This window comes from Neopelma chrysocephalum, unplaced genomic scaffold (assembly GCF_003984885.1).
Source record: "Neopelma chrysocephalum unplaced genomic scaffold, ASM398488v2 Primary Assembly neopelma1_24, whole genome shotgun sequence".
In the NCBI taxonomy this organism is placed as follows: domain Eukaryota; kingdom Metazoa; phylum Chordata; class Aves; order Passeriformes; family Pipridae; genus Neopelma; species Neopelma chrysocephalum.
In genome coordinates this window covers 26,935,159-26,960,459 of record NW_020897693.1, presented here as the reverse complement: position 1 = coordinate 26,960,459, position 25,301 = coordinate 26,935,159, and the positions used below count along the sequence as shown (strand labels likewise).

General features: G+C 38.4%; 1 protein-coding gene across 4 annotated transcripts in view; it reads right to left on the bottom strand.

Annotated features, from left to right (window-relative positions):
- Positions 1-1,525: 1,525 nt before the first annotated feature.
- DPH6 (diphthamine biosynthesis 6) overlaps positions 1,526-25,301 on the bottom strand; it is a 206,509-nt gene continuing 182,733 nt past the window's right edge. For all 4 annotated transcript variants that reach the window (XM_027709122.1, XM_027709087.1, XM_027709103.1 and 1 more), the window contains one exon: positions 1,526-1,850. In XM_027709122.1, coding sequence (XP_027564923.1) covers positions 1,735-1,850 — 116 coding nt within the window. In that variant the 3' untranslated portion in view covers positions 1,526-1,734. The remainder of the gene's footprint in view (positions 1,851-25,301) is intronic.

Sequence of the window (25,301 nt, the reverse complement as noted above, 5' to 3'; positions counted from 1 at the left end):
ACAATGACTGCTACAGGAGACAAAGTCAAACTTATGCCATCTCTTTGGTTTCTGTATGTATCAATGAGAACTTAAACTTCATCCTTATCTCTCTGAAAGTACATCTTCTTCTCTTCTGATTCAGTCCAGCTTGGGTCTCTGGTCCATGAGCACTCCACACTGAGAGAAATAAAGTATTTCCAGGGAGAAGTCAGAAAACGATTTAGCCTTCTAAAACAGTAGAATTGAAATAAACCAGGCACACAGGTATTAACAAGCCCTTTTTTGATTGTGGGAAAGAACAAGGATCAAATATGTTTTAAGTCTAACATAAAAATGATACTGAATACCAATCAACTAATGAATTGTTAACAGGTTCATCCTTTTTCCTTAAGAAATTGAATACATACATGTATTTATACACTGTTATATAAAAAGCTCTTTACCTTCCCCTTTGAAAAATATTTGAAGACCTGTGAAAAAAGTAATTCTTACTAAAGCAGATGGCAGCTCTGCTATATTACTTGATGTAATAGTAAGGAACAGTAACATTTAACAGTCTCTAATTTCAAATACTGATCAGCATAATATGCTGGCCATGCAAAGCTTCTAACAGAGGAAGATCTTATTTTTAGTCACTTATTTCATTTCAGGTGCAACCAAGTGCATTTCTGGTAGCGGGTAAGAAAATTAAACCAGAATGCTAACTCCACCTCTTAGTTACCTCAGTGTAAACTTACTACCATGCAGCTATCTTCTAAGTTATATGCTGTTGCAAGAATGCTCCAGTGCTCACACACTGGAAGAGAAGCAGTGAGAATATACAGATACAGAACATAGGCAAGGCAAAGGTTTGATACTCTTTCTTTAAAGTTTAATTTTATAGCCTTTTTCTGAAAGTAAGATTTCTCTACAGTGCAAAAGGCTTTCTTTCCTGTATTTACCTTATGTAATGAGTAAAATATCAGTGGCAACGAAATTGATAGGAGCTGTGTGTCTGAGCCGGTTTTAGTGAAAGAGGTGGTAAAACTCCTGTTGATTTTCTGGAGAAGACTGAAGCCCTGCTTTTATGGTAGCTCTAAATACTGGTAGCTTCCTGCATATTGGTAGCTCTTTAATAAGAGCTGTCTATCAGATGTAAAGCACAAAGATACCCCTGCCTCAGAAAGCAGGATGGCAAATCCTACTGTCTGGCCATCATCTCCATTATTTGTTTCTGTAAAATATGCATCCTGAATACTCCTCTGAATAATTCTTCTATTGTGCTAGAAAATGGCTAAAATTTGGCCACAAATAAGGTTTCCATGAGTTGGCCTGAAGTGAGTATATTCAACATAGAATTGAAAGGAATCCAGTCTTTAAAACCGCATTGGAGGTAATATTCTGGTTTCACTTCCATCCAAATGATCTGAAGTTATAATCAGTGTATTGTAACCAGGCCTAAATACACAAAACAAAAGAGCTGATGTGATCTGATCAACTGCATCTCCCAAGAGCCACCTGCTATTACCTGTAGACATTTAAAAATAAGTGAGAAAGAAGTACATTATTTTTAAGTGAAACCTTTATTCTTCATACAAACCTGAGTCTGTCACATATAATGAGGCATCATTAACAAGCTAAATACGACTTTGCTTAAATCAAACAATATTGCTTCATGAAAGTATCCAACACAGTTAGTATCGACTCTTTTCTTTGTTCTCTCCTGGATGGAATGTATGTGTGTTTTGACATCAGCTCATCTCTTCTGAACTGCTAGCTTAGCCAGCATATCATATGAATAACTTCCTTTCCAGGTAAATCCACCACAGGTACTAAAATCAGAGCTGGGGCCTTCTCTTCCAGATATTTTTCAAGGTATTCTTGCAGTCCTAAAATAGAAATGAAACAATTAATGAATTCTCTTTGTCTCATTTTCTATTGTGTCCTGTCTCTTACAAGTGATTTCTAAATAATTTTTTGAAAATTATTGTGGGGTAGCAATTAAAAAAAAAGGAAGTGAAATGCAACTCTTAAATTTTCACTTTATATAGAAGGAACAATTATCATCTCCCACCTCCTTGTCGACTAATTTGAGATTAATTTTACATGTTGCCTAAGGTGAGAATTCAGCAAAACAGTTAAATGCACGTTTCAACCTTGAGTGAGTGAGTGGTTTGTTGATTACCAAAAGAGCAAGCTGAAGCTACATGCAGGTAGTAAAAATAACTGAAGGCCAGCTGAAATTCAGTTCTTTGTCATTTTTGATATTTGGGTGATCAGCACATAGTTGCCTGTAAATGAAATTCTTCTCTCAAATCCCAATGCAGTGCAGCAATCTACTAGAAGTTAGAATGGGCCATTTTAAAAAACTTTATGAACATGATTTTGATTTCAAATCAATGGAAGCATCCCATGTTAAAGAGACAATGGAGGAAGCCCAGAAACGGCAACATATATGACTGCATATCTGGAACTACAATAAGATTCAAACTGCTAAAAATACAGAATCTGGCTACAAGGAGCTCTAAAGGGACTGGTACGTGTGGCAGAAGTTCAGAAATTTAAAAGTCCATTAAGGGAACTGAATTAATAATTGAGAGGACCTAAGTAGAATATGGAAGAAAACTAAAGAATGGAAAATTTAAACTCAGTATCAAGACATTTCTGGTAATGCTGCAGCCTCAGTGAACATGCTAGAAATCAAGCCACACATAACCCTAAAGAAGACTACCGAAAACCCTTTGAATGACCCTACAAAAGACAGTTTCCTAATGATAAGGTATGGCCTGCATGGGTTTTTTGTTGCAATAAGTTATTTCTGTCAGCAGCTTCTGAGATTATGGCAATTCTTTATAACACTAAGCAATCTTGGCTAGAGAGGGTGTAAAGAGGGCAGAACTTGAAGACTGTCAGAGTTTTTTTTTTTGGTGTCACTGCTTGTGAAACTGTGAATAGGCAGTTCAAAGTGTTACCTCATCCAGGATAAAACAGGAATTTTGCAATTGTATTCACTGAAGCCAAAGCTCTTCTCTCTTTTTATCTGGCAGCAGTAGCATAAAATGTAATAATGGCAGTGCTACCAACAAAATACTGCTAAGGCAGTACCAGTCTTCTGAAATTCTGCTGACTTCCTTTTGTATTAACATCACTGACATTGGAGGTGAAGATAGGCATGGATGACCCAAAGATCAACAGTCACCTCAAAGATCAAAGGACTTCTTCATATGGTGTGTAAAAAGGGACTAAGTCTTTATATTACAGATATTTAGCAGTGACCCAATAATTAAACATCAACCAGCATTTTTATTCTAAACTTTGACTTCAGAAAACTGTATGGCTATTCTAGCTCAAAAGGCATTAAGTGGAAGGGATAAAGGCAAGCCACCTCAAAAAGTCATGCATTCCACCCTATTAAAATTACATTTCCTTTTTTTCATCAATTAAAATTGTGAAAATGTAATTTTTGTCTTTAACCTTTTTCACAGGCTTGAAAGACCAGATATTCTTTTCAAAGGGAGAATTTGAAAGTGGGGCTATCTGAAAATAGAACTCTGTTCTTTTGAAATTTGGAGGTGGCCAAAATAGTTGTAAATATTTACATTTGAACATTCCCTAGTGGACTTGGTTGCCAGTCAGAAAGAGACACCTTTCCTAAAGACCACTGCCTTTTCTATTGCCAGTGCCTACATGTATAAATGAAATGTGGATGAAAATCTGGGACATATGTCTCTAAATATTTTATTGTACTTTCAAATCAAATGGTTTGATATGAAAACAGTCTAAATTAGACATGCATACATTTAAAAATTATGGATTAAAGTTTGCTCATGTAAATTTCCCTTGAAAAGCAGAGACTGAGTCATCTAAAACAGTAACATTGTACTCTAAGGTCTCACAGAAGACAATGTACAATTAGTAAATCTGTGGCAACCTATGTAATTATAGCTGACACAACCAAAAATTTGACAGCTATATATTTTACCTGCTATAATAAGTTACTCTAAATCTTCCAATACTAATTGTATATTTTTAATGGTGAGACACTAATAAAGACACTATCTATATTTTTTTCACTCATTCAAATTGTGCTTTTAGGTAGAGCCTCAGTCATGAGTGTTTTCTGAAGTATATAACTATTCAAATACGAAGATTTCAAAACCATCTTTCCTTTGTATCACTTGCAGAAATGCTTGCTTAGTTGCATGTTAAAGGTTGATGTTAAAAGTGAAAACAAGTAATGGACAGAGGGTTTACAGTGAGTGTGTTATATATATGACTGCTATTAGAGTTATTTAATCTGCCCTGATACAGAATGTTTATTAAAGTGAAAGGAAAACCAGTTGATTCTCAAGCCGCAAACAAGTGGCGTGTATTGTGCATGTTTTCATTTCCTGTGATGTTCCACATTAATTTTGCTAGCTACAAGCAGCACACTTGCAGTCTTATGGAGACCAGCCAGGGACTCCTGAGGCAACAGAAGCCAACAGGGAAACACCAACAAAATATCTCAAAGGAATTAAGGGGCATTCCTCTAAGAAGGCACCATGGCTGACAGCCCAGCTGAGGTACCTTTACACCAGTGCACAAAGCACAGGCAACAAACAGGAGGAGTTGGAATACACTGTGCTGCTGAAAAGTTATGTCCATGTTGCTATTACTGAAACTTGGTGGGATGAATCCCATGATGGGAATGCAGCTATCAATGGCTACAGGCTGTTCAGAAAAGACAGGAGAGGAAAGAGAGGGGGAGAGGTTGCCCTCTACATTGAGAGTTGTATTGAGTGTGAAGAGCTGTCTTTGAAGAACAGACATAAGCAGGTCAAGAGCCTGAATGTACATAAGTCTATGGGACGTGACGAGATGCATCCCGGTGTCCTGAAGGAAGTGGCTGATGTAGTTGCCAAGCCATATGCCATGATATTTGAAAAGTCTTGGCAGTCAGGTGAAGTCCCAGGTGACTGGAAAAACAGAAACATTGTACCCATCTTTAGAAAGGGTAGAAAGGAGGACCCTGGGAACTATGACCTGTCAGCCTCACCTCTGTGACTGGGAAGGTCATGGAACAGATCTGTCTAGAAGCTCTTCTGAGGCACATGGAGAAGATGGAGGTGATTTGAGACAGCCAGCATGGCTTCACCTGCCTAACTAACCAAGTGGCCTTCTATGATAGAATGACTCTATCAGTGGACAACGGAAGGGATACAGATGTCATTTATATGAAAGCCTTTGACATGGTCCCCCACAACATTCTTCTTTCTAAATTGGAGAGAGATGGATTTGATGGGTAGACTGTTGGATGGATAAGGAATTGGTTGGACAGTCACATTCAGAGGGTAGTGGTCAATGGCTCAGAGTCCCAGTGGACATCAGTGACAAGTGGTGTCCCTCAGGGGTCTACATTGGGACCAGTGTTATTTAATATCTTCATTCATGACATAGACAGAGGGATCGAGTACACCCTCAGCAAATTTGCAGATGACACCAAACTGAGTGGTGTGGTTGATCACACCACCTGAAGGATGGAATGCCATCCAGAGGGATCTGGACAAGCTCGAGGTGGGTCCATGGGAATCTCATGACGTTTAATAAGACCAAGGGCAAGGTGCTGCACCTCAGTCGGGGCAACCCCCAGTATCAATACAGGCTGGACATGAACAGATTGAGAGCAACCCTGCTGAGCAGGACTTGGGGATGCTGGTGGATGAGAGGCTGGACATTATCCAGCAATGTGCACTTGCAGCCCAGAAAGCCAGTTGTATCCCGGGCTGCATCACAAGAAGCATGGTCAGCAAGCCAAGGTGATTCTGCCCCTCTACTCTGCTCTGGTAAGACCCCAACTGGAGTACTGCATCCAACTCTGGGGTCCCCAGCACAGGAAGGACATTGATCTGTTGGAGTGAGCCAGAGGAGGCCATCAAGATGATGAGAGAGATGGAGCACGTCTTGTACAAGGAAAGGCTAAGAAAATTGGGATTTTCAGTCTGGAGAAGACTTCAGGGTGACCTAATTGCTGCCTTCCAGTACCTGAGAGGAGCCTACAAGAAAGATGGAGAAGGACTTTACAAAAGCATGTAAAGACAGGACAAGGGGGAATGGATTCAAACTGATAAAGAGTAGGTTCAGATTAGATATTAGGAAGAAATTCTTTGATATGAGGGTAGTGAGGCACTGGAAAAGGTTGCCCAGAGAAACTGTGGATGCTGCATCCCTGGAAGTGTTCAAGGTCAGGTTGGATGGAGCTTCAGAGCAGTCAGGTCTAGTGGAAGGTGTCCCTGGCAGGGGGTTTGGAAGTGGATGATCTTTAAGGTCCCTTCCAACCCAAACCGTTCTATGATTCTGTGTTTATAACTACATGAAATTTGCTGAAAGCAAGCGAGCTTCATCCTGTAAGATGAATCCCCCTTCTCCCAAAGGATCCGCAAAAGTTCAGGGAGATACAAAGTGTCTTCCTGCACTGCTATGCATTTTTGTTTTGACCTGGGTACAGCTGAGGGATATGGACATAATTAAAACTTAAAATGAACAAAAATTATTCCAAGTCTTCTGGCATTACCATCTATTTTTGCCATTTCTCTGTAAAGACAGGATACTGAGATCAACAGTTCGATGATCTCTTATGCTGACTTAGCACCCCTTGCATATAACATGGTACAAACTAAGGCTGTCAGCTATTGTTTTTAAAAGGTGCTTTCACGCTAAGAAAGAAGTGTCCTGAGAGCTCCTAAAGGGTCATTCCAAATGATTAGGAAGATGATTTTTACATTGTTGCTGTCATTAGCAGGATTTAGGCGGTATCAGGTGAGGCCACAGAATCCACATATGTTTTCAAAACCAGGCCCCTGTTATTGCTGCCATACTCTTGCTTCATTGTATATCTGCAGGAGAGGAGTAATCTAATAGCTCATATGGAAAAGGAAAATGGTAACAAAAAGGAAGATCACATTTAGCCCAGCATATAAAAAATCACTTTCATATTACTACTATCTTTTGTTCACTTTTTAACCAAAAGATATGTTACATTGCTTAGAGAAGGTTTTTAAATCCCTGAGCTAAAAAAGCTCCACTGCTTCTGCTGTGGAGATCTGACATGCAGCATGTACTTTGAAAAGATGCATCACAGGGGATCAGGTTCCTAACATTTGACTAAGAGTTCCAGTCCCAAAAGATCTGCCCCTGGTGTGCAGAACACTTAACCCTTCGACCAGTACCAACATGACTATTCACAAATTATTGATGTCCCTAAATCCCTGGCAGATTGCAGAGAGTTCTTGTCTCCCTTGAAGCCAAAGCATATGGTCACTAATGAGATGGATTAAAAATACATATACACATTCAGGGCTTTGCCACATGAATGTAAAGCCACAGAAATGTTAGAAGGTGATTGAACTGTACTGAACACTGTTAAATACATGATTAGCTTGTAATGGATCATTTCCATTGATCTATATACAACTTCCCAGCGTAGTTTAATTAAAGCTGTCTGGAACAAGCCTCTGCCTTAAATGGTCAGGCAGTGCAATGAAAAGGTGACACACAAGGAATGGGAGGCCCCCCCTTTCTTAAACATCCAGCTGACTATCTCTGTGGTTTACAACCACAGCAAGGAAGGACCCTGTGCTTTAAAATATTGTCTGTTTTTACAGTCCAGGGTTTCCCCCGTATTTTTCTTAATATAAAATGATGTAGTGGAATATAAGATTTTGAAACAAAACCTGTACAATTTGCTTGCTTAATTGCAATTAATGCCTTTCTGTCCAAAACAAAATCAAGCCCTGTAAACAGGAATATACTGTTGGAATATAAAAGGAAGTCTACAAAATATGATTTTGCACTGATTGTTTTGATGCAGCTGGGAAGACTTTAAATGACAATAATGTGGACATTTTGCACAGTCAAATACTTGGTTTGTCGTATGGTACCTTATGCTTTTTGTTACTGTTCTTGATGACATTATTTCATGTTGGTCATTGTGCTATTAAGGGACCAGGTTTTCAAAATTGTTCTGCCCACAGGAAAAATGGAGGCAACATGTTGTAAATATTTGCGTTTCCACCTATCAGCTACAACTTAAAAAATGCTGAGAGCCTACCAGTTGCAGGGAAAATAGGTCAAAGATGCATTATTCAATGCTTTTATAAATTTATTCTGAAATTATAAAATTTGAAGTCAGTCTTGATTTTTTTGCCAAGTGGGAAACATTCATATGCACAAAAAGAGGGAAATTAACAATAAATAAACTTAGGGGGATGGAACTGGAACTTGATTTGAAGTCACCCACTTCTGATTCTTTATCCTGGTTATTACACTGATTTACCTTGGTCCTTCTGGTTTTGAGTGAGTTGCAGGCTGTCTTTGGCTACTTAGTTATAATATCAAGATAGTGATGATTTGCCTACGTCTAATGATGGTCAGGGTGTAACTGACTTTTATTAAGGACTGATAACAAAGGGGAGTTCTGTGGAACCTTTTGGCAGCCCAGACTAGGCAGAGCTATAGAGATGATATAAGCTCCTTCATGCAATACTGATGATGCATTTCAGTCACTCTGGCCTGGGATATTTATCTGAATACAAGTTAAGTAGCTGCTTTGAATTGCAGCGGAAGTCTGTTATAGCCATGATATATGAGACAAATGACCAGTATAAGTTTGGATAAGGCTGTGAAACGGCTTTAAACCTGAGATTTCCTAAACCAGTCTTTGAAACTGTGACTATAAAAGAACTTGAGTTCTTTTCTACATTACATTCAAAACATAATCCATGTGGTGGACATTTCTTAAGCTGTATCTAGATTTGTCTCCTTTCTTTCAATGTGAACGATTGATGAATGAGCTTTCCTGCTGAATGGTAAGTACACAGTAACATTTGTTCAAAAAAATTAAAGAGTAACTAGCATATTTTAGACTTCAGAAAAACCCCAAATTTACTGTTTCGGGCCTGTTTGTAAAGTATACATACCCCAAAATGAAAAAAAAAAAGAAATTACGGAGGGAATTGTAGTTGCGTTTGGAACTCAAGTCTCTATAAACATATGCCTGGTCAGATGCCAAAGTTGCCACTCAGATCTGCATGTCTGTATTTGCAAACAATTCTTCCATAAAAACCTGTCTCCAAGAATTCATCACATTACATTTCAGTTTGTCTTGCAATTTATGGACCCATCTATACTGGTAGACTTCTTTCTTCTCATACTAAACTAGTTTTAGTTGTAGCAATGAAAATGTCTTTTTCAAGTGATCACATAACAGGTGAAAATACAGCCTGTACTGAAAGCACTAAAGCTAATGTTAGCCATCCTCTTTCAGCTTGTCCCTAAAACAGAAGAACCATTTCAGATGATTGTAACCTCTTCTGTGCAGGATGTGGTTATTAGGATACAGACTGATAGGACTCTGCCACTTTGGACATAAAATACTGTGAGTTGAATGCACAGATACATACAAAACAGGGTAAAACTTCACCTGACAGAGCATTCACTAAGTGAAATCATAGAATCATAAAATAGTTTGAGTTAGAAGGGACCTTTAAAGCTCTTCTAGTCCACCCCCTTTCAATGAGCAGGGGTGTCTTCAACCAGACCAGGCTGCTCAGAGCCCCATTCAATCTGACCTTGAAAGTTTCCAGCGATGGTGCATCTACTAGCTCTCTAGGCAATCTCTTCCAGTGTCTCACCACCCTCACTGTAAAAGACTTTGTCCTTATGTCTAGTCTGAATTTACTCTCTTTCAGTTTAAAACCATTACTCCTTGTCCTATGAAAAAGTCTGTTCCATCTTTCTAATAAGCTCCCTGCACATATTGAAAGGCCAAAAAAAGCTCTCCAAAAAGCCTTCTCCAAGCTAAATAACCCCAGCTGTCTTAGCCTTTCCTCATAGGAGATGTGTCCCACTCCTCTGACCATTTTTTGTGGCCCTTCTCTGGACTACTTCAACAGGTCCATGTCTTTTTTGTGCTGAGAGAAAAATCTGCTATAAAGGGAAGACTAGTACTCTGTTATATTTTACTGTTGGTCCTGTTTATGCAGTGGACTTCTTGTCCCTTTGGAATCTATCCCAGACCAGACAGAAACAGTTCTAGCAATGTTTTTAAGGAGGCTACAGTGAAAACATAATGAAAGTTGCTGTAGGCTGGATGGGTACCCACAGGAGTTCTAGCAACTCTTCCTACAGCTGAGCAGATGAAAGGAAATGAGGAAAACGAGCTGTGTTTCCCTGCATGTCTTACTGATAACTCCTGCTCTCAGATGAAGTGAGTAGAAGTTGCGAGTGTGAAAGACAGCGGCCATAGACCTTACTGTTCATGGGAGATAAAAGAAAGATGAGTGATTGGCTTATTTTAATCCACGCTAGTTAGTCAGTTACGATGCTTGAACTCTGCACCACTAGCAGCAAGAGAAGAGGGACAGTTGTCATCAAATGACCAACTCTGAAGGAATCCAGAAGCTGTCTCTTGCTCTCTCAGCCTCACCATTCTCTCTGCTGTTCCTCTGTTTCAACAGGAGGGTGTGGGAAGGAAAAAGGGCTCACTCGTAATCAGTGAGGGCATTAACATTTACAGGAACCTCACTTTTCTAGAGCTGAGTCACTTGGCTGAGTAACTATGCAAGTTTTTTTAGACTGTAGCTCATGCATTTCTTTTAGCATCTGAAAGAAAATTAGTAGACAAAACAGTTATTTTTAGTGTTGGTTTGATTGTGGGCCTGTCAGCCTTGGTGATGCATCTCTTTTATCAAGCTGCCACAATAACTTGTTTTGTTTTCAGAGCAAAGTTTGATTAAAGACCAATTTCAGAAAAGTTACTCACTGTGGGCGTTAATTAGTGCTTTCTGGACTCTGCAGGGTTTATCTTATGATCCGTTTCACTTACTAAACCCTGTAATTCAATTTACATGAAGATGGGAATGAACTAACCCCTTTGTATTCTTCTGAAGGCTTCTGTTTAACTCACTCCTGAAAGAACCTTTCTCCTATCATTCCCTAATAAGGAATTCTAATTTCTTGCCTTTTTTAAACAAAAATTAAAGCAATACTTTGCATCTATAAAGACTTTTTGAACTAATGAACTGAGAAAGAACTTCAGAAGGTAGTAGGTAAGCTTTAGGAAGCCTTTGCTTCTAAATAATGTTTTCAGTGGTGCCCTAGTGTGCATCTTCGGAAAACTGGTAAACACCTATTTCTCTTTTCTGCATTTTTGTGGGAGGGGAGTATTGTCATTCTGTAAGAGAAGGTCGCTGGCATTCCCCTCCTCTCCTCTTATTAGCAGAAAAGAGAAGCCTTTTGTCTTTTTGCAAGCAATAGGCCACCTACTAGCTCAAAAATATTAAAAAGGTGGTCAATGAAAAAGATTAGTAGTACTGGCAGGTGAAAAGTAGCACATGGAAGCAGAATTTATAACATGATGTAAGTAGATTAGGAACTATGGAATAAAATGAATGAAAAAAAAATGCCATTGTGGTACTACACAAATATGAGTAGACTAAAAAAACCCCAGCCCAAAAGAAAACCTTATTCAGCTACAGTGAGTATTTGAAACTAAGGTGTTTAAAACATGAAACCAAAAGACCAAATCTGTGAAAGAGAAGATGACCTAAAATGGTCTTTTTTTTCTAGTAGACAGTCTGCACAAGAGAACTGAGGCTGGATGAAGCAACATATTCAAGCAGAGTTCGTGGACACTACCATCTTAAAAAATCCTCTTCCAAGTATACATTCTCTCTTGAACTTCTCTCAAATTTTGAAACCTAAACTTCATCTTAGGTATAATATGAACTTAGGCTGGTATGGAGTCTTCCTAAAGTTGTACAGTGTGACAGATGCACCGGAAATGATGAGGAGGCAAGCAAGTAAGGCAATGATAATCATCAAATATACTGACATTTATACCAATTACAATTTCAATCCCAAATGCCATCCCTAAGACAATTATATGCTATCTAACTCTCTGGATATACAGAAGCTACCTTCCAAAGTGCACACAGTACCAGTCAAATTAGGTATGTTATCATGCACATCAATGGCAAGTTGCAGAAATAAATGTGACTCTTTAAAAGATAAACAAATATTGCTGAGCTCCCCTGCACATTAGTTATAGACTTTTTCAGTAGAAAGAATTAAGATTTAACTTCCATAATAATTCTTCCAAGCTGCCAGCTACAGCTTAGAAAATAGCAGAACATGAAAACTCATCTCTTTGTGTTCTGTTTTTAGCCATGTCCTAGATACAGATTGAGAATCGGCCTATACAAGGTTATAAATGTGCACTTTTGTTTAAAATGTCATTAACCTTCTGCACTAAATAAAGAAACACTTAAGCATGCCCTTCCAGTACTCAGAGTGAAGTCTAAATATAATTTCAAAGGGAACAGAAGACTGAACTTTCCAAGTGCAATCACTCAGGGAAGAACTTGTGCTTTTTCTAAAACCATGATAGAGTGCAAAGATCATAAGCCTCTTTTCCCTGTGTGCTATCTTTCAATGCTGTAACAATCCAATCTCTTTATGGGGTGGATGGTTACTGAATTTGTACTCCAGCTGTGTCCAGAGTCTCTGGGGAAGATGGGCTGTAATGACACCAAGCAGGGATGAGTTATAAATGGAGAAAGATGATTACAAACATGGAAAACAGTAAGGACCCATTTTTCAAAAGGCATCTAAGAATGCACTTCACAGTATGTGTATGCACTTGTTCGCTCATACGGTCACCTGAATGTGCCTATGTGGGCAGACAGAACCACAGGATTCACTAGGGGCTCACACGCTTGTTTTTCTTGTACTCTGAATCAGATAAACATGTACTTTCTTTATTTTTTTTCCAGATTAATTGAAAATTTGGTGTGAAAATGATCAACTGCAACAGCACCTGTGCAGTAATTATGGAACTTGCTTTTTTACCCTTAGGTCACATTACAGCTACTGACTCTTGGCCCATAGTCCAAGAGCATGAGATGGCGCAGATTTACAAGCTGTAGGACAGTTGGTCGCTGTGCCCTCCAGGTAGAGTTGGGGACACTGGTGGGGCAGTGTGTGTGGGAAGCTCAGCTGTGCCTGCTGGTAATTCAAGAACTTTTATCTCTAGGGCCTGTCAATCTGGCACCTTTCACAAGTGTTAAATTCACTTAAGTATATTTTTTAAGAAGCTGTCATGAGACATACTGAAGCAAATATGTCCTTCAGTGGTTACACATGGACTCAGTTATAACAATGTTTGTTAAGTGCTTTGACATCCCCAAATGATATGTTTGGTGTAGCTTCCACATTTGTTTGTTTATTCAAGTCTGCTAAATAGCCTCCAAAACCAATAGGTTTAAGAAATATCTCATTGGACGCAGTGCATCCAAAAGGCCTGACCATGAAGAGATGTTTATATAACTAGAGGACATCACATACATCTGCTGGTAGGAGAATTTAGTCTACAAATAATACAAAAGCTTTCTAAAAGATGTTGTGGTAAGCATCTTTAGACTGGGTACGGAGAAGATCATATGGTCCTTGCTTTATGTCAAGTTAAGTTGCGATTATTTAAAATAATACTGACGGAATAATTGTTTTCAGTTTCTAGGCTAGATTCTCAACAGCTGTAGATTGTATCTGTGTTAATTTACACCTGCTGAGGAGCTTGCACAGTAGATTACATATTTATATATAGTATCATGCAAAGTAATGAGGTTATTTCTAACGTTTATCCTTGTAAAGAACTCTGAAGTTTTAAATCAATTTCCTGCACTAATGTAAACAGTGTATTGTAACAGAAACAGATACGAGTGTACCAAACATGTTAAATACATTATTAGGTCGATGAAGATCACTCATATTGATCCAGGTCTGGCTTCACAGCGCAGTTTAATCAAAGTTGCCTGGAATATGTACAAAGAGTGGTCATGGCATTCACTGCCTTTCGTCCTGAGTCAACAAACATCTAAAATTTCATTACTGCTGCAACTGACAACTTATGCAAAATTAGCCAGAGCAGACTAAAAGAAAGGGTAGACCAGTATTTAGAGGTGTAACAAAACCCAATTTCTGTTTTAATGGAGAAATTCTGCTGCCAGAGGTTGCTGGTCAACCACCCAGAAGCTTGTGGCTCTTGATAGCCACACTACTACCTTCCCTTCATCTGGCAGATTTACATTAATTGGATTTTTATCCTGTGTGGCAGTGACCCAAGATATCAGTACCCTTTTACTCTCTACAGTCAAGGACCAAAAGGAGAGAGATGAAAGTCTTCTGTTCCTATTCATGGCTTCTAAGGATGACAAATAAATCTCACTGCTAGTGCTTCCTGTGTAATCTGAGCTCATAGTTTGTTACAGAATTGGGAACAGGAGGCTGGGAGAGTCATTCAGCTGTGTCAACCAACAGAAAAATGAAAAATAAAAAGGGTCTGAAACTTGGCCACATAGTGATCTGAGCTGCAAGTCATTTTTGCTCTAACTTGAAATTATTAATAGCCTAATATATAATTAATACCAGGTCCTGCCTTACCAATCTGATCTCCTTTTATGACCAGGTGACCTGCCTGGTGGATGAGGGGAAGGCTGTGGATGTGGTCTACCTGGACTTCAGCAAAGCCTTTGACACCATCTCCCATAGCATTCTCCTGAAAAAGCTGGCAGCCCACGGCTTGGACAGGGGCACTCTGTGCTGGGTTAGGAACTGGCTGGAGGGCCGGGCCCAGAGAGTGGTAGTGAACGGTGCTGCATCCAGTTGGCGGCCAGTCACCAGTGGTGTCCCCCAGGGATCAGTGTTGGGCCCAGTCCTGTTAAATATCTTTATTGATGATCTGGACGAGGGGATTGAGTCCACCATCAGCAAATTTGCAGATGACACCAAGGTGGGGGGGAGTGTCAATCTGCTGGAGGGTAGGAGGGCTCTGCAACCTGGACAGGTTGGATAAATGGGCTGAATGCAATGGTATGATGTTTAACAAGACCAAGTGCCGGGTCCTGCACTTTGGCCACAACAACCCCCTGCAGCGCTAAAGGCTGGGGACAGAGTGGCTGGAAAGTGACCAGGCCAAGAGGGACCTGGAGGTTCTAATCAACAAGAAGCTGAACATGAGCCAGCAGTGTGCCCAGGTGGCCAAGAAAGCCAATGGCATCCTGGCCTGTATCAGGTATAGGGTGGCCAGCAGGACCAGGGCAGTGATTATTCCCCTGTACTTAGAAATAGTTAGGTCCTGTGTCCAGTTCTGGGCCCCTCAGTTTAGGAAGGCTGTTGAGATTCTGGAGTGTGTCCAAAGAAGGGCAACGATGCTGGTGAAGGGGCTGGAGCACAGGCCCTATGAGGAGAGGCTGAGGGAGCTGGGGCTGTTTAGCCTGGAGAAGAGGAGGCTCAGGGGAGACCTCATCACTCTCTACAACTACCTGATAGGAGATTGGAGTGAGGAGGGTGTCGGTCTCTTCTCCCACATAACCAGCAGTAAAGACAAGAGGACACACTCTTAAGCTGTGCCAGGGGAGGTTTAGGTTAGACATTAGAAAGACATTCTTTACAGAGAAAGTGATCAGACATTGGAATGGGCTGCCCAGGGAGGTGGTGGAGTCACCATCCCTGGAGGTATTTAAGAAGAGATTGGATGTGGCACTTAGTGCCATGGTCTAGTTGACAGGGTGGTGTTGGGTCATGGGTTGGACTCAATGATCTCAGAGGTCTTTTTCAACCTGGTTGATTCTGTGATAATTTATAAACACCATCACCAAGACTTACCTGTCATTTTATCAGGGACTGAGTAAACACTAAATAACAAAGTCTACCACCAAGAGTTTATCATTAACACAAAAAACCTGAGAGCTGAAAAGGAACACAGGACAGGTAGGAAACTGAGCCATAGCAAACTGTGCAAGAATTACATGATTTGTTAAAATTTCTAGACAAGCCAACAACTGACCCCAAATTCTGACCCAGCATACAGCTCTTCTCTTGAAAGCACACCAAAGTGGGGACACTTATAAACAACAGTACAGGGGCAAAGAACTCAATCATCCTTTTGCTTGGACTGCTTTTGGATCTCTGCAAGTTAAAATCACAGTCCCAGAAGAGCAGTGCTGTACATGTTCCGCCTGCTCTGTTGTTAAACAACTTCACTTCTCGGAGGCCTCTGCTCTTCTTCCACCATCACCAGGTGGAGTTGTTTACAGGTTATCTGAAAGTGGTTATCTGTGGAGTTTATGACAAAACAGTCTATTATATCTGTCACAGGGCTGTACATCTAATTGTATTATGATTTCTTATTAAACACTGCTATATATTTTATACCACAGTGTATCACAAATGTCTGCAATAAAGTTATCACACACATAGATATATATTTAAAAAAGAAGAATGTTTCATCACTAAAATACATGGTTCTAAACACCTGTTTTTAAAAAGAACACTTTTGGAAAATGCCTTTTGGGATTATATAAACTGCACTGCTTTCCTTAGCTCTTGCATTTTGTGTGACAGGTAAAGTACACAGGATATTCCAGCAGTAAATGGAAAAGCTGCCCAGATCTGAGCTGTTGCTTAGGGGTTCCAGGTTCCCCCAGGTCCCAGACCCTTCAGGTGAGCCTGAACCCACAGGTGACCAGTCAGTCAGCAGCACTGACAGCTCCTCTGCTGGAACACTGGTTCTTTTGACAGGAATTTCTGCTTCTGGAGCCTTAAGCCACATTTCCAGCAAGAACTATTTTAGCTCAAAGAGATACTGGATTAATGAAATTGCAAATGCTCAGAAGAAAAACGTACGTGATGCTTTAACCACTTTTAAGAAACATGAAGTGCGAGTGATGGAAGGGTGACCTTTATCTTTTCCACAAACAGAAGCTCAGCCTATAAGGCACAGCGAAACGTAACTTATCCTTGTGCCTCCTTCTGTTTTAAAGATGTGAAATGCAGTATGAGATCTGGTTTTAACAATATTGCAGTACAGCTAGAGGGAAATAAATTGTTCAAGATGAGATGTCAGTTTTAAAGTAAAGCTAAGAGGCCCACACAGCTCTCTCTTTGGTCAACGCTCATACTTTATGCCATGGGCATTAACTTGTCAGGGAAATCATACCTGGAACATCACCACTAGAGTGGTCTTACCAGCATTTTCTACTCTACATTAGCTGAATGAGTTGGCATTTCTTTTCAAAAGGCTTCTCTTGCAAGGTAGTTTTTCAATTACACCACTGCTTAGATGATTCATTAGAATGAGGCCATCACCTCTTTTTCTTTTTTGCAGAAAGCACATGTTGGTAGAAAGGAAGGCAACAAAATATGATCTGTCTAGCTGAATTTCTGCCAAATCACTTTGCAGGGCAAAGGAAACTCATCTACAACTTACCACAAGAACACTTGGGGTCATTAAAAGTCCTAAAGAATCAGGTAAGATAAAAAGATGAAATGACGATGCTAAAGGATAATGATGATGATGATTAATCATCATTTAATCAATTTCATTTTTGACTTACCAAGAGCAAAGAAGAAGAAGAAAGGAAAATTAAATGGATCTTATCACGTATAGAACTTCAGCTAAATATATTTGTGTCCTCCTGAAAATGTTTCTGTTTGCAATTTACCAACCAATTTTGGTAAATCTAGAACTTTCAAATGCTACTAACATCAATACAGAGTTATTGGCACATCTCTTTAGTAAAGCATGGCACAAAAGAATAAAATAATCATCGAGTTGCTTAAAATACAAAAGTTGGTTATCCATTTCCTCCAGAATTCTAGCTTTCCCTCAGGGGAAAACTGGAAGTTTTAAATTCATTGATCCTTCACTTTGCCACTATACTCTCTTTTGATCTATTAGATATTTTTCTTTTGCTGTCACATTTTTGCTGATTTGTTTTTAAATTATATACCTGATTTTAGCTTCATTTTTCTTAAACCACTTGCCACAATTCTTTACAAAAATCTACATGCAGTTTCATTCTTAAGGCCAGCCAAGGATTTACAATACGCTACACTGGACAAAAATTCTGTAGTAATCAGAAAAATATATTTTATACTCCATCATAATAATTTTTTCTGTCTCTACATCGACATAACTTTTTCTGCTTTTTACAATGGTTTACAACTTAAATAATTTAATACAACAGTTGTTATATTTTTATTGCAAGCTTATAAAACTTGCAAGATAAGTCTCTTCCATGCAATATATTAAATAAAGAAATGACAGTGAAGAAGGGGAACTGATGATTACTAAAACTGTAATTCAGGTTCTGAATGTGTCATAAAACACTTCTGGCTCACTTGCATGCTGCTCATCTTGTGAAAGTTCCTCAGATGAACACCCTCTTCATATTCAGTTCCCCTCACCTGTGACTTCAACGTTGGTATAGGTAAAACGATGATCTCACATTTTAGCCAATGCATTGATGAAGTGATGGTTGAGGGAAAAGGACCTGGCATAAAGATCTAAGGGACAGGAATGCCATTGCGAGCTCAGCCACTGAGTTGCTGTAAGACCTTGGTCAAACTCTTTGGCTTCAAGAGCATGTATAGAGGTATCCTTTATTTAATATTGCAAGGCTCCAGTGCTGTAAAGACACATGTCTCCGTAAGTCTTAGGCAGGACCTTTGGGTCTCATTTTGTGTTTCTAAGCAACTGAAATAGTTGATGCTTTGTAAAATTAAACTCTGAATTTCATACTTCCATTTCGTAGAGAAGAAGAAATACTTTCCTGTCTTTGTGAAATGCTTTGAGATAGCTTGATGAATAATTGTTACTGCCTTAGTATATATGAGGGCTTATGTAAAAGATGCTGCTTCAATACATCCTTCAATAAGACTCTTTTAAATTATGTTTTACATTAGAGACCCACTTTAAATACTTTTAAAGACACAGTTCTGTCCATGTCTACAAAGTAGGTCACTGTATATCCACAAGAACATACAAGTCTGCTACTTCTAAAGCCCCTTTGCTGATAGTTTACATAAAAATAATAAATAGTGATCTAAATTTATGTCAGAAGTAAATTTTACTGTCAGAAACACTACATTTACTTCTATTTCTATTTTACTTCTATTAATTATTAATATTTTTGAAACTCAGGATAAAAACTTCAATTATCTGTGGTACAGAATCTAAGGATAGGCTTGATAAAAACCTTCAGAAGATATTTCTGATGGCTTGGCCCAAAAAATACATAATTAATTCCTGTAGACACTTAACTGCGTAGTCTTAATGTTGCTAATTAAAAGACTCTTTGCCTAAATGATTAAGAGTTCTTAATAGAAAGGATGGGACCTCTAAGAGATACAACACAGTGAGATGAGAAATAAACTTGCAAAAACTTTTCCAGAGTGCAGATATATGAAGATTAATTTCTGAATTGTGTTGCTATGATTTCAGCCCTTGCTTGCATGGATCACTCACTTTACAGAGTGAAGGACCACAGATGCCTGCATACTCTCTGAGATCTTTGGTTTTTATCTGATGCTTGAATCATGCAATGCCAAAATGAATAATGGAAATAAAACCAGCATTGAACTTCTAGCTTAAACAGCCAGATTTTTTTTCCTCAAAATATAAAGCAAAAAATAAAACTTTGAAGAAACTTTGAAGAATAAAACTTGTGGACTTGAAAACCTTCAAGAAAAGTACCTAGAGGATTGCAACTCAGTTTGGTTTGATTGCTACCTTTCTCCTGCTCTTTAAATATCTTAGCTATGATATTTACCTTTGTATGTTTGCAACTATAAAGGTAATTATATCAAGCAATCAGTATTATATGACGGATTTTATGAACTAGATTAAGCTCCTCCGCTCCAGAGATGGTTGCACGCTTAATCAGTTGAATAATATTGAGAACCGATGAAAAATGTGTTGCATGTAGTGTTCTAATTTCTGTTTATTGTCTATCAAACCAGAAATCTACTGGCCAGAATACTGTTTCCAATAAAATGAGACAAACTGTGGATTTGCTTCTGTAATCCTTTACAAAGTATTCAATAAGGGTGGGCATACTAAAAATAAATCATTTGGAAGGCAGGAAAAACTTGTAAGTAATAAACAAGAAAGCCTTCTTGTAATTTTAATCATTAACTCCTTAGTGCCAGCCCAAAGAGATAAATCGAGATCACAAAATGTCTAAAGAATGAGCCAGGTTCTATATGGAAATGTCCAGAAGTCATCCATCCCTATTGCTGCAGACACTCAAATCAATATGCTGCATTGGTTCAGTAAATTCATCTTTTAACAAGTTAATAAAACAGTGATCCCCACATAGTCTTTCCATCAAAATTTTGTAGAAAAAAATGAGAATATTAAATGCACTAAGATAGGAAAGATCTGCTCCATTTGCTCTGCTATGATAATCTTTTACAAAAGAGGATTTTTATTATTAATTCTTTGCCTTCTGGGGATATTATAATTTCCTAGAATGTAAAAATGCCTTAAGCACAGCAATTTGTTGAGCTAGACTAAATTTCAGGATGTTTCAAATGAGCTGATAAACAACTGCATTATAAGCAATTATTAGATCAAGACTGTACATTACAGTATAGCAGTGAACCAGCCAATGGACAACCAAGTTGCAGATACTGTTTTTAAAAATAAGTCAGTGATGCTTTGACGTGCATCACAACTTTTCTTTTAAGAATTAAATAGCCTACTGCTTATTTTTCTTTAGAAATGCAGATTATTATATCAATCAAATCCTGGGGGTCTTAATAATTGGACACATCCCTCTGCATATGAATAAGAAGGAGTTTACAGGCTGAATATAATCATGTGCTAAAAGTGATTACACTTAACTATTTTTTTTTCTATTAAATAGTTACAAATCAATTGTACAGGCATGTTAAACTCAAAACCTAGCATATTCTCATGCCTGGAATTCTGCAGCTCCTTAATGAAATATATTATTTAACCTTACCAAATAAATAATCAGATATACTATAGAAAAGTCAAGTGTAAAATTAATGTAATTTATACTACTGCCACATTTTCAGGGCCTGGGTATTTTTTACGTATACACAGTTTTTAAGCAGTCAGAATGGCTGTGAAATGTGGCAGCTAGATGACAGAGACAACACTAAGGCTGTTTGAGATAGAGAATAAAGCTATTAGCTGAGTTTTTCTCTAAAAGAATCAGACATAGAACACTAAGTAGGGCTGATATCTATAGCGACAGCTTTAGGTTTTAGCACAGATCTACTAAAATGATATGTCCAATGAAACGAATGACATAATTCACACTATTGAAAATTACTGTTTTAATTCTGACTTGATTGCTTCTAGGAGGACTACTTTACAAGAATTTACAGAGATTCATTAATATTAGTCATGAGTGTGATAAACACAATTTTTAAAATAGGAGAATTCAAATTCAGAACCAGTGGTTTGCACCAAGAACAGATTTTGTTTTAAATTTAGGATGGAATTATGCTCAGGTAATTTAATGGTTTAAAAGCTAGACATCTGATGAAAAACGGCCCTCTTTTCCAAGAGATTACTAAGCCCATTTTAAAATAGGATGAAGGGTCCCTTGGAGGAGTCTGTCAACCAACACAAAGGACCTAGGTCATTAGGTTAAACAAAACATTTAACTTCTTTTAGGTAGTTAGACAAAATTGATCTTATCCGAGTTGTCCAGGCAACTGTGAGTTACATAACTCTTTCTTATAACAGCAACAAGGAATTTAAATGTACCTCTCATTAAATGAGTTATTACTGCAAACAACTTCATTGCACAGTCCCTTAGATTAAATGATCAGCTAATCCTTCCTATTTCAAATTCTTCTGGAATGGTTTTCCAGTCTCAAAACACCAGCTTCAAGTGGAAATTTAATTGATGTTCATAAAAGACAATAAAGCTAAAATGTAACAGTTGTAGCAGCAGAATGATTTAGACATGCATTATTTAAAGATATATTACAATGTCTTTGTCTAGTGAACCTTTCCTTGTCACTCCCATTGCTCAGAAGAGTTTAATTTTAAAAAGGTCTAGAATACAGAAGTTTGCCACTCAGTGATTCTGGCTTGGAAGTTTTTTTAAAGGAAATAGATTGGAAGCAGTCATGATCAGAAAAGCAACAATATAAACTGGAAGCTTCTTACTCAGATGTGCTACTATGTAGTCTGCCTGTTATGCTTGCAAGAGAGAATTTCAAAACCCTTGCGAAAGCGATTGGGCTTTAAATCTTTTACGGCTGCAGGACTAAATTTAGTCTTTAGGCCAAGCTTAATTTTAAGTGTTGGAAACGAAGAAGCTTTCTCTGACAGGTTAATTAAAATAAAGGAAGCTATTTAAATCTGCCAAAGGATATGCACGTCACGGGCAGTCTCAGTGGTGACATTTGGTGGGCAGTGTGTAGCTGATGTAGTTCAATGGATGCATCATAGAAAGTAATTTTTTATGCAGCAAGCACTTAATACACACACTGTTAGGTAAGCTATATGAACATACTTTTAGCCCTAAATAACCAAATCTAGGTAAGTCTAATATACTGATTCTGCTGTAGCTAATGCAATTATTAATGAAGTGTCACCAAGTAAACCTTTGAAAGCAAGAGGGACTAACTCACAGTGATATATTTCCTACCTTTACAGGATTACGGGCACAGAATCTTGTTAAACATTGCAGAGCTGGGAGGTGGGGAAAGGATTTTGGTGGAAGGGGTTGCCACTTGTATTCTGGGGTTTAACTAAGAGTTTTAAATAGTTGAATGAACAAATAGTAGCAGCATGACTACAGAAGGTCATACTTGTAGCCTGCAGAGGTGCCACAGAAGAGTGCTAAAGAAAAGACATTCATACAGCAAACTACTGAATCTCTGGAGTGGAGACACTTTTAGGTGGATCACTGCAATCTGCACGGTTTAGAGAGCTCTCTTCTTTCACACATACTGCCCTCTCTCTACAGGTATGGGATTCTGTGGTGATGATTTTAATGCTGAACTTGTTAATCTGGTTTTGGCAAAAAACAAAACAAGACGAGAATTGCAAAAAAAAATATTTTAAATTTGGAACACAATTAAAGAAAATAATTCTGACTCCATTTGAAATTAAAGAAAATAATTCTGACTCCATTTGAAGTCAATGGTAAAACTAGCAATTTCAATGAGGTCATCATGACCCCAAGCAAGCACTGAAAAAAACAAATCCACCTGATACAGATGAGAGTTTGGCTTAAGTGACCCACTAGTTTGTCCAGCTCAAAACCCTCCTGCAGACTGCACAAAGTGCTGCAGAGAGGAACTACATAGGACAGTATAGAGAATGGTGACAACTCTGAATGTTTTTTGGCACTATGCCATCCTAGACGTAGCTGTAACTACCTAGAAAAAGCAAATATATTAGCTGGTGTGGCATAAAAAAACTAACCTCACAAAGCCAACCTATGTTAAGAGATCATAATAGGACCACTCAACTGGTAGGCTTTGTTTTTAATTCTGATTTGGTTCAAAACTGATTACCCATCAATTAAAATCAGGTCTTTCAATCTGGACAGTTCTCTGTTACCTTTTGAATCAATGAAAATGTCTTCTAGATGAAGTCAGTCAGCTAGAGCACAGCAAAACAAAGCTATCCTGCCTCAACATAACTCAAGGAAAGGCATCCCTAATGTTAAAGGAAATCCACGACAATTTTGCATAGAGGCCCTATATTAATTTTCCCTTGTCATTAATATCAAAAAAGAAATTATCATGTCCTTATATACATACAGAATAGTGTCAGACATAAAAGACGTCTGAATGCTGACAATTATGTGCCTTCTCAACTATTTGGACTTATTACTTCTTAAAAATTAAATGCTTTTAGCAAGAACCATTCTGAGACTGAGGAGTTTTTCAATTTTTATCATAGAATCATAGAATAGTTGTAAGTGACCTTTAAAGGTCATCTAGTCCAACACCTCTGTAATAAGCAGGGACATCTTCAATGCAATCAGGCTGCTCAGAGCCCCATGCAACCTGACCTTGAACGTTTCCAGGGATGGGGCGTCTACCACTTCTCTGGGCAACCTGTTCCAGTGTTTCACCACCTTCATTGTAAAACTAATTTTCTTTAAATACTGGCATAATTAATATGATATCCTCACTCAATGCCAGTGACTGGCACACTGTTCACATTGCTAGCTTTGGTCTGTTAAGAAAAGGGAGAGAGATAGTTTGGCATATGTTTGTACTAAACTATGTTTGACACATCTGGACTAGTGGACCCCTGGTGGCCTAGTGGTTAGGATGCGGGACTCTCACCGCTGCGACCCAGGTTCGATTCCCAGTCCCCCGGGCAGATGGAGCTCGTTAGCCCTGTGAGGCCATCCATCTATGAGAAGGTCACTCTAAACAAACCTACGTCCTGAGGACCTCACTGCCATTGTCCAAGCTTGTTTGGCCCCGGCAGATGAACCTTAGGATTAAAGGGTGGGCTCAGTTCAGCGCAAGCTGTGTCTCACCTAAAAAATCCATTGCGCAGGCTGGAAAGGTAAAAGACCTTTCCCAAAATCTTCGTTCGCGAAGAGTGGCCATTATTATTATTATTACTAGTGGACAATGGAAGTATGACTTTAACATTAGTTCTGACAGTAAGACTTAAAGGTATAAAATACAATCACAACAGTGATTTTTGATAATGTTCCACTGGTTACACTACTGTTATTATGAATTCTTAGAGCACAGCCTATATAATTTCACTTTACCAGTACTATTTCATGAGTTTGACTGTAGGTCATGTGCATACATTGCTAGTGATTTACTTGCAAAATTAGTCTTATATATGCAACAATTGACAAATCTGGCCTAAAGCCACAGTATTCTCAAAAATGCTTAATTTCTGTCTTTAGTGTTTATCAGCCACTAAAATGATTTTAATAAGCAAGGCTTAATTCTCTCATAGTAAGAGTAGACTATCTATCATTGTTTATCTATAAATTCATTTATTGACATGATGTTGAATTCCTGTTACCATGTGACAGGTAGTATCTACCACTTTTAGCACAGCTTTACCCATATTGTGTAAGCCAAGACCTTTTATTGCTCAACACTATGTCAGCTCTGTAGAATGAAATATTCCCTATGGCAAACACATTGTTAGAAAATACACCAAACTACTGAATCCAAGCTGTCAAAAGAAAAATGAAATATGTGCCCTGTGTGGTCCATGGCACAACATATAAAACCAATAATAATTTAACTTTTGCAGGGCAAGCTGATGAGTTTAATTTTTGTATCAGTTGTTTTTCAGTTTACCGTTCTAACATTGCAGCAGTACATTTTTAGAGGTGATGTGTTGGAAAAGATACTGTGATTTGGTGCAGGAACAGTTCATGAATATTTTTCTTCTCTAAAGTTTGAAAAAGAACGCAGTTTCTCAGGAAACTGCCACTACTTTAAAATGGCTGTTATACCTCAGATTTGTCCTCTAC